Source organism: Carcharodon carcharias, chromosome 18 (assembly GCF_017639515.1).
Source record: "Carcharodon carcharias isolate sCarCar2 chromosome 18, sCarCar2.pri, whole genome shotgun sequence".
In the NCBI taxonomy this organism is placed as follows: Eukaryota; Metazoa; Chordata; class Chondrichthyes; order Lamniformes; family Lamnidae; genus Carcharodon; species Carcharodon carcharias.
This window is the reverse complement of record NC_054484.1, coordinates 83,568,725-83,578,970: the sequence shown is the minus strand read 5'-3', so window position 1 is coordinate 83,578,970 and position 10,246 is coordinate 83,568,725. Positions and strand designations below refer to the sequence as shown.

Sequence of the window (10,246 nt, the reverse complement as noted above, 5' to 3'; positions counted from 1 at the left end):
TGGATGTCCATAGTGAAGAGGAGATGGTTGGGGCCAGGGAACTGGAAATTGTTGATATGATGTAGGGTGTCAGAGGAATCGCGGATGTAGGTGGGAAGGGACTTGACAAGGGGAGAGAGAAGGGAGTCAAGATAGCAAGAAATGAGTTCCGTGGGGCAGGAACAGGCTGATACGATCGGTCTACCAGGACAGTCCTGTTTGTGGATTTTGTGTAGGAGGTAGAAGTGGGCCAAGGTTGGGAGATCATGAGGTTGGAAGCTGTGGAAGGAAGATCTCCAGAAGAGATGAGGTCAGTGACAGTCCTGGAAAAAATGGCTTGACGTTCAGTGGTGGGGTCATGGTCCAGGGGGAGGTAGGAGGAAATGTCTGCGAGTTGACGCTCAGCCTCTGCGAGGTAGAGGTCAGTGCGCCAGACAACAACAGCACCACCCTTGTCAGCAGGTTTGATGACAATGTCAGGGTTGGACCTGAGAGAACGGAGTGCATGTTCAGAAAGAGACAGGTTACAGTGGGTGAAAGGAGCAGAAAAATTGAGACGACTCATGTCACAACTACAGTTCTCAATGAAAAGAACAAGAGAAGGTAAGAATCCAGAGTGAGGGGTCCAGGTGGAGGGAGAATATTGGAGGTGGATAGAAGGATCCATTGAATGAGGAGAGGACTCCTGCCCAAAGAAGTGAGCACGGAGACGAAGGCGGTGGAAGAAGTGTTCAGCATCGTGCCGAGCCCAAAATTCATTCAGGTGAGGGCGTAAGGGTATGAAACTGAGTCCTTTGCTGAGCACTGAACGTTCAGCATCAGAGAGGGGAAGGTCAGGGGGTATGGTGAATACACAGCCGGGGCTGGGATTGGAAGCAGGGATGGGGAAAGAGGAACTGCCCATTAACTGTATTCCTCTCCGCAGATGCTGTCAGACCTGCTGAGATTTTCCAGGTATTTTTATTTTTGATTTTATTATAAAAATATAAATGTGTGCTTATAATGCATAAATAAGATCAGCCAGCCAGAAGCTTTGAACCCAATAGCTGAAAGAAACCCTTAGTACAGTTAAATGGTCAAAAGCACCTCCCAGGGATATTGTCAAATGAAATTCAACACTGAGCCACACAAGGAGATACTAGGTGACCAAAACATAGGCTTTAAGGAGCATCTCAAAGGCTGAGAAGACAGAGTTAGAGAGACAGACAGGCTTAGGGAGGGAATTCCAGAGCTTGGGCTCAGTCGCCAATGGTAAAGCGAAGTGGGGTCTTGGTGACAGTGCATATCAGGTCAGAATCTCAGTTCAGGATGCCAAGGTTGGAAAGCGTCTGGTTAATCTACAGTGACGAGCAAGAGGGATACAGCTCTTAACTCTTAAGTTTTTAATGAAAAGTGATTGGACGTGAAATGAGAGCTCCGTTTACTTTCCACAGATGCTGCCAGACCTATTCAGTATTTCCAGCACTTTCTGTTCTTATATTAGAGGGGTAGTAGCCAGGAAATGATTCATGTGTCAAGGAACAAAGACAATGGATTTGGTCTTCCCAATGTTTAAATGAAGGTAATATATCTAATACTGAATTGTCAGACAAGCATTGACAAACCAGAGGCAGAGAGGTAGAGCAAGGTGGTACTGAGGTAGAGCTGTGTGTTATCAGTGTACATGGAGTCTAAAATGTTTTGAGATGATGCTGCCAAGGGGCAGTATATAGGAGGGAGCCAGGAACATATGAATGGGAGACACTAGAGGGAACAGTGCAGGAGCAGAATGAGAATCCACTGCAGGAAGTTTTCTGGTTTCAACTGGATATATAGGAATGGATCCAGACTAGGTCGGTCCCACCCAGCTGGACAACAGAGGAAAGGCACTGGGGGAGCCAGAAAGTATAGAGAATTCATGGAAGCTAGGGGCAGCACAGGACCATCAACCATCTATCAAGGTAAATAATGAGTGCACAGCCTGATGATTATTTCATTTATGCAAGAAATGGATTTCTTTGTGAACTAGAGTTTGATTCTCTTTTAAACCCATGAGAGCTGAACACCATTCACTTCTGCTGCATCCCCCTCCTCTTCCTGCTGGCTGCTTCCAATCCAGTTAAGATTTCCATTTCTGCCCACCCCATGACCCCCAATTGCTACAGCGCTCCCTTGGAGACAGCAACTGCCCTATTTTCCTCTTTTTGCAATAACCTCACTGTATTCCCAATTGCAACCCTCCCACCCCCTCCTCTCCCTGTGGTTAACCAACTGTTCTGAAGAGGCACATGAGGATGCATCATGTAATTACCCAGGCTTGGTCAAATTGTGGATATAAGTTTTTCAAAAGTGCTTGCAGTAAAAAAAAACTAGAATGAATATGACCTTGAGTAACTAGCCCATGGGTCAGTTCATGGTAAAGTTAATGAATGTGTCTATGAGTCAGGATAAAATAAGTTGATGAATGGTCTATGAGTTATACTGTAATAAACTGATAGCTTGACCTCAGGGTCAAGATGACTAGACACAGCAGCAAAATATCAGGATATATAAGCAAAGTTTATGTTTTGGAATGAACTGTGAACATCGTTTGTGCCAAAGGTCAGGTCATTCCGTGATTGTTTTACAATTTCTTCCAGAATTGCGGAGGCTATGAACAGATCATTCCGTGTTTATGTTGTAAACCCATTTATAATTAAAGGTGCAACAATTAGACAAGATAAGAACATTGCGAGATAATGAGTTATGCCAAAGATGGTATAGATATCTAACAGAAACTGCATAACTTCAAATTGCCCTTTAGAGCATTCTGAAAGAGCATTTCCCGTGTGTGCACACTTCTATTAAGAACTGCTGCTGAATCTACCTACAGTTGACTGTGTCAAGTGTCTTTTAGATACCACAACAGTTCTATGCTTCAATTCTCCATATCCCTGCTGACCTGAATTCTAAATTCTCAGCTTTCTCCTCCAGCCCCTTGCGTTGAGAGTTTGCAGGTTGATTTGGCCTTCTCTCACACTCCCACACTTGTTCAATTATCTTTAACCCTGTAACCCTGCTCGACTCTAACAAGATTCCAATAATTTGACACTGATTGAAAGGAGTAGGGATCAGCTAATTTAACTAGAGGAATGTATTAAATAGCACTCCTCCTGTTATAAGGTGTTTCATGGGACATCAAGTGGTAGAGGGAAGACCATTGGACAGGATTAGAGGGAGTGATGTGTGCAAGGCCACAGGTATGGTGTCACAGTTAACTTTTTGCAGAAAGCTTTTGAAGGTATAGAAGTATAATAGAATGTATAATAAGGAGAAGTACTTTAGAGGAGAGAGTTCCAAATGGCGAGGATGTAGCATGTTAAATTATATATTTTTAAAATTCACATTTGTTGTTAATCCTTAAATATGTTTGTTTTTGGTTGTGGAGTGCACAGGATGCCTCATTTAAGTGGCAAGGCTCCATTGGAATGAAATTATTACAAAGTTGTCAAAGTACACAAGGTTTAAAGCAACAGGTGGAAGTTTAATGTAATAAACAAGCGGCTTACAGAACAGCAGCTTAAGGTATGCTTTCATTAAAGACAACAGAACTTAAAGTACCAACAATAAATGTGTGTGGCTGCAGCAGTGCAAGTACATGGTTTCATAAAATTAATATGAATTTCAACCAGCTCCTGCCACTTACTGTGTTTCATAGCTTTGGATATTGAAACAATTTAAAATGAAACATGACTATGTATGGTCAATTGTTAGAAAGCTATTAACAAACTGTTGCCAGGTAGTCACATCACTGCACAGAAAGCAACAGTAATGCTATCAAAACAATCTGCAGAGAAATGGTTCATGGAATGATTCTTCATTTCAGTTTTGTGGAGTTGTTTATTGGGCAATTGGACAGGGTCACAATCACTAATACACTTGTACAATTCACTAGACATGTGAAGAAACCATAGGCAAATAACTGTTTCAATTTATCAACATATCTGAATATTTAAGTCCTTAGACAAACTAATCCAATAAGCGTTTTAAAGTCAATCTGTCCTATACAAGTGAGAAATGTTAGCACGAAACTTTAGGGTAAAGTTTTGAAATGACTCAATGACATCCAATAAACAGACCTGATGTTAGCACTACGCTATCTATCCATAGTACAACTATGGGTGAAGTATTGAAAATATCACTGGAAACATAGCATGGACTGTTCCAGTAAACATACAAATGATTACAATGGTCAACGGACAACATTTGACAATTAAACATAATCGATAATCAAACCAAATGAAGTTCGTAAAAACATGTAGAGTAATCAGAGGTTCGGCAACAGTTCAAAACAGGAAATACACCAACGTTATTGTGCTCCTTCTAAATGCGAGATACTGAATTCAAAACTTTAAAATGGTGTAACAATTAAATGTCAACTAGATTCCGAATGGAATTTATTCTACACTTTTAGGAATAATGTATTAAAAAGATTGTTTGTAATTAGTCATTTACAAGCACTGACATTTTAGTTTGGAGGGGAAAGCCGCCACGCACTTAATTTGAACATGAATAAACACTTCCGTCTGTCCCTTGTTCCCAAGTTCGCTTTTTGGGGAAACAAAAATCAATGGGCACAACGTCTGTTGTACACCACTCTATAACTGTGACAAGATTTAGCAGAGCTTTCTAAACAAACAGGAGTGTGCAGCAGTTGGGGAATGGAAACATTTCCACATGTACTCTCAGTTTGGAAGTGCAACTCATCTTAGGCTCTACATGCACTGCAACATGGGAGACATGCAAATGACATTAGTGAAATCAAAGGGACACAGACTCAAGGTCATTAAGACAAGTAAATAATTTGGCCATTCTTATCTCTCTTATTTGCCTCTTATTAGGTTTTGAATGCCTTGCTCTTTAACAATATTTGCTGTGTCATATTGTTTTGCTTTATTGCTAGTTTTGTCTTTGTTTCTATCCCTTTCTTCTCCACTCCAATTTTACCACACTTCTCCAATTAAATCATCTTCGCTGCTAACTCTACACACAGGTATTACTGGATAATGATTCCCACTGCAATAGAACAGAAAAGAGCTACAAAATCCCAAACTACATCTCACACCAAAACATTAACATACCATTTATTTGCACACGCACAACGCATGCTCAAGTCGAAAGCACAACAGTAGTCTGGGATGCAATTCCCCCATCACTTAAGGCAAATGAACTCAGCCACAAACTCCACGATATAAATAACTGAAAATACTTGTGCTTCTCTTCACGAGTATACCAAGCAGCGCCTCCTCCTCATTTTCCTACAGCCAAGGGCAAAAAAATCAGAGGAAAATCCACAAGTTTCATTTTTAAACATTGCCTCTACTTTCAATCACTAATCATCAATTGCTGATCACACCTCTAGTTTTGGAAAGCACTATGCAACTATTTTCAACTTGAGTGCATCACTGTTTTGATAACATTTAAATGGGACAATGTTTAATCTCATATTTGCTTTTACATTGTATAGTTCATATTAATGAATTATTCATGGCAGACCTTGAGTGCAGACTGGAGAGGAGGAGTGACGAGTAGGATACAATTGGGATTAATTGGAGAACAGTGGAATATTTTAATCAATGCCCAGATTATCCAGGGTACTTTGGAAAAAATGTTTTATGTGCCACTAACTATAGTAGAACAAACCAATAGCATTCACAGCAGTCTGCAAAGGGCATATGAATTTATTTCAACTGAAGTGTGCGCATTCCTCTGGAGATTTACATCAGAAATATATATATATCGATCCGAATTCTTCCACCTTCCAATAGATAGGGAAGTTACTTGTCTGTGGTGCTGCTGGGTAATTCCTAGTCAAGAAAGAAAATCAAATGTTACATAGTCACAATCTGTTAAAGTGCCACGATTTCTTTGTGATTTATGTCAGGAGAGAAGGGGCAAGGGCTTTAATCTTGCACGTTGCTACAGAATTCAAATCCAAGCTGTGTTTGGAACTTGTCAACTGTGCAGAGCTACACTGTTACTCCCACTGCTTTCATGTGAATGACACAAGTGAAATATTAAACTGAATTTGTAACTCATCAAAACAATGCTTTTTTCAAAAACAGACACCAAAAGGACAACGATAAACCAAAGCATTATCGGGAGTTACATAATCTTGGAAGTCACTAAGTTAAAAGCCTCAAATTTAAAATTATGAATTAAACTGAACTCACTCCAATGATGTTTTAGATAAAATAATTTCCCCATCTGAAAATTCACGTGTTTAAGGCTGGTCATGGAGAAGATTACATTAGATTCAATATCACTATCTATGATAGGCACCAATGTCCTTAAAGGAGGAAAACATATCTACTTAAAATGCATTTAATGTTGTGAGATACTCTGAACTGATCACCTGAAAACACACACACCCTGTCATTAATGACAAACTGGTAACCAGAAACTCCAGTGTTATATTGGTCAAACTGTCTTCTGTCACAATTTTTCGAAGGGCTGCTCTGCTAGCTGCATCTCAGTAGGGAAATATTACTTCCACATTTAAGCTTCAGCAATATTTCAGATGATCACAAGAAGCAATTAGAGATAAAAGCAGCCAGAGGACAGCAACAAACTAAGAGCCCAGTAGTGCACAGAGGCCAAGTCAGAGAGAGTTCGAATATGATAAGTGAAACAGACAACCTTCTGTTACTTCATAATGTAAGATGAAGAAGCTGAAGCTTTATAGTATTAAGGGGAGACATCAGCATCACAAATTGTGTTTCAATATGCTGGGATCATGTCGCAATATTTCAGCAAAATGTAATTTATAGTAACTGCTTTGTGCTACATTCTGAAATAACTGTCTCCCTCCTCCACCCCTTACAAGAAGTCAAAGAACATGAGGGTCAAATTCGAAGGAAAACAAATCAAGTTAGATGCTGTCTTTATCAACCCTAATGGTCTTTTTAAGAATGAATCCGACAAAACTGGGAATAGATTAGTCGTCCAACTTTTTGTCAGGGGAATCATATACAGTAGGACAAAGAGAAAGGGGAAATCAACAGGAAATGTAAAACAATCATGGGAAAATGGAAGGTCAAAAATGCAGCATACATTAAATCAAGACTATAGAAATCCAGTTTCCAACTAAATGCCACCAATCAGATCAAAAATTAATTTCCAAATGTACAAATCCTTACTCTTTCAGCTCTCCTTTTCCTTGCCATCCCTTCTCTCAAGTGTTTGGTGAATATCCTGTGATTAGTACGTCCAAAACCAACTCCATATATACGCCGGTACTTGGATTCAAGTGTCAAACCTCTCTTTCGCCCAGAAGATGAATACTCTTTCACAAAATGCTGCAAAAAACAAGAGTCTGTGTTGGTTTAGCTATAGTGCAGGAAAAACAAACACTAATTGTGGGCACTTGTGACAGACAAGGGAATTTATAAACAGATGGGCAGTTTAAGTTATAAATCATTTCGGTTAGGTCTCAAAAGCCAATTCTAAATTGGTAATACCCAACAGCAAACAGCAGAGAGTCACGTACACCTTAAAACATTCAACCTGGTCTCAGAAGATAAAAGAAGAAAAAAAGAAAGCATGATTTAAAAGGCTATTTATCCCTTCAATCTTATTCTTTCCAAAAAATCTTATGTTTTGTCCTCTCAATGACCAACTCAATTTATTTAACCTTCCGAGGAACAAAAGTGACCAGAGAAAACGTCCAAGCATTCTTAAAACAATTTTGCTCTATAAATAGTCTTTTGATAACTCCAAGATCTTCATTCAATATTGGATAAAATATTAAAACAGGTCACAATTTAACCTCCACACTTTAAGCCCTGTGGGAATGTTTAAGTTACAGAAAGCTACAAAGCTGCAGGGACTTGCTAAGTTGGTTAGGGAGGGTGTGTGCTGGGCCTGTGGGCCAGGGATCCCTATTTATTAGAACTTTATACAGCAGCCATTCTATAGACCATTAACCTCAACAATAATACAAGGCTGTTTCCAACAAACTGCTTCATAGGATTACCCATATTACCAGGTAAAAATTTTAACATACAATTATTTTAACAAAAAATAATAAAGTTTATTTGCCACCCTTTAAAGCATTAGTTCTTTGAACATATTGCAGTTAGCGCTGAAGTGCCTTTCTTTATTGAAGACATCCTGGCATTGTTACTGCTTGAGATCAGGTAAAGCATTCCCTTCAAGAAGCAGGTTGAGGGAAACAATAAATATGGCACTGAAATCAGACAGCTCCCGTGAGAATGTCATGGATTCAGGGTTTGGAATAATTGAAGTAGACTATGGAAATCTAGGTGTGCAAAACAAGTAAATGGAGCTCCCCATATAGATCAAGTCCTCATCAGATATCTGCTTGATTATATGATTTTTGTGCGGGTGCATACACAAGATGCTAGGTGGATGCAACACTTTGATGGCTTCTTAAAGATTGTGACCAAGTATGGCATGTTAAAATGAACAGATGCAGCTAAGGGTGCAGAATCTGTTTACAATGTATTGTCCCCAAATTGGTTCCGACACATCTACCACGAGTTCATTTGAACAGTCCCCCATGTACAATTTGCAAAGGTAAGCAAAGGTCACATTTTGAATTTCATTCGACCTCCATATTTGTCAGTTAACTTCTAATATGTCACCAATAGTGTTTATATTTCTGAAGTATGGTCTTGATGTTCATGCAGCTAATAGTGAAAATCCAGTTCTTTATGCATACATATTTAAAAAAGATAAGCCTTAAGAATGCACCTGAGCCATCTGCAGCACAAAATTAAAAGTATAAATGTCAGTTCACGCTTACTCCTGCGGCGGTATGGTTTATTTTGCCAATATTAGTTGGTATGTAGAATGTAAATTTTAAGAAGTTGCTTCTTAGTTGTTCAGTTCCAATTGTGCATTTCAAATGTGTTAAGGCACAATTAAATACCTTGATAGATCTTTGAAAACGTCTAGGCTCTAAGGTCTCTCCTATTTTTCTTTTTGTCGATGCAATCGCCTTTCTCGCAGTAGTCTCCCTGCGCAGCTTTTCCTAGAGAAACAGTTTGAAAAACGCCTTTGAATTGTCAGAAACAAGATGTGTGGAGAGCAGAATGTTATTTCAAATTCCATACAAAACGCTTTTAACCTCAAACAGATCATTTCTACTGTAAAGAAAATCATTTGAGCCTGCTTATAAAAGTGAGGCAACAGTTTTAAAATTGGGAGCACAAAAGATGGTATGCCGGGGGTACCAGTTGAAGGTACATAATTGAGAGTAGGAAAGTATGGAGTTTAGATGCATGGGACAGGTCAGTCCAGCAATTCAATGACAGAATTGGACTTTGGGAGAGGTGAGTGAGAGTCTTCAAATCTGGCATTTTGTTTATTTCAGACAACAGGAATTTCACTTACTGAGAGAAACAAAAGTGAATGAACATTTTTTGAGAAGAATTCTGCAAGGTCAAATTGGCTGAAAGTGCGATGGTCAAACATTAACATGGCTTTTTCTACTATAAACATTTACATAGTGCCCTTGTAGACACTATCCACATGTCAAATTACACTGTAAAGTGTGTTGTAGGCAAAACTTCATACATATGCATTATTGGATCTCATAGCACTGCTCGCAAAGAATTGGAGTATTTTTTCCCCCGCTTCTAACTTTGTGTTGCTGTTTCTATCTCCCCAGCCATCTACTTCTAACTATCTCTTTTCCTGGTTTGAGGCAGCTGGCAATATGTAGCATAGTGCTTATGATTTTGTAGTCAGCCCATCTCTCTGCCATACAAAAAATACCCAATCCATCAAGCAGACAAGCTCTTTGCTTAATGAACCACTTGTGTAATTGCAAAGGTTAGGGGAAAAAAAACAGCAAATGACATTTCCCATAATATCATCGTACACCACGCTACCATTCAGACTTTTGTAATTCAAAATAATAGGAGGGTGTGATTTCAAGCTAGCAATTTATTTGAATGATTCAAATATCAAACTTGAACAAAATCTGAATTGCTTAAATCTTACAGAACCTGATTACTGTCGTGAGCCAGCTATCTAGTTACATTACGTAGAGTGCGCCAGTGCATTCTTCAGTGTCACACAGTGCCCAAGACCAAAGACTAAGATCTGGCAACAAGAGGTAGAATGAATCCCGGGTGCAAGGGCTGAGGCTCCCTAGAGTGAGGGGTTCTCCCATCTTATTCCCAAACTGAATCTAAACCCCAAAAGGTCTAGGGCACTTTATGGGATAAAAACATGTTAAATCACAGAATCACACAGTGTAGAAGAGGCCCTTCAGCCCATC

At 39.4% G+C, this 10,246-nt stretch overlaps 1 protein-coding gene across 2 annotated transcripts in view; it reads right to left on the bottom strand.

Moving 5' to 3' along the window:
* Positions 1-3,460: 3,460 nt before the first annotated feature.
* LOC121290371 (BCLAF1 and THRAP3 family member 3-like) overlaps positions 3,461-10,246 on the bottom strand; it is a 44,653-nt gene continuing 37,867 nt past the window's right edge. For both annotated transcript variants that reach the window (XM_041210759.1, XM_041210758.1), the window contains exons 10-12: positions 8,891-8,992; positions 7,137-7,295; positions 3,461-5,804 (exon numbers count right to left, since the gene is read on the bottom strand). In XM_041210759.1, the coding sequence (XP_041066693.1) occupies positions 5,775-5,804; positions 7,137-7,295; positions 8,891-8,992 (291 nt within the window). In that variant the 3' untranslated portion in view covers positions 3,461-5,774. The remainder of the gene's footprint in view (positions 5,805-7,136; positions 7,296-8,890; positions 8,993-10,246) is intronic.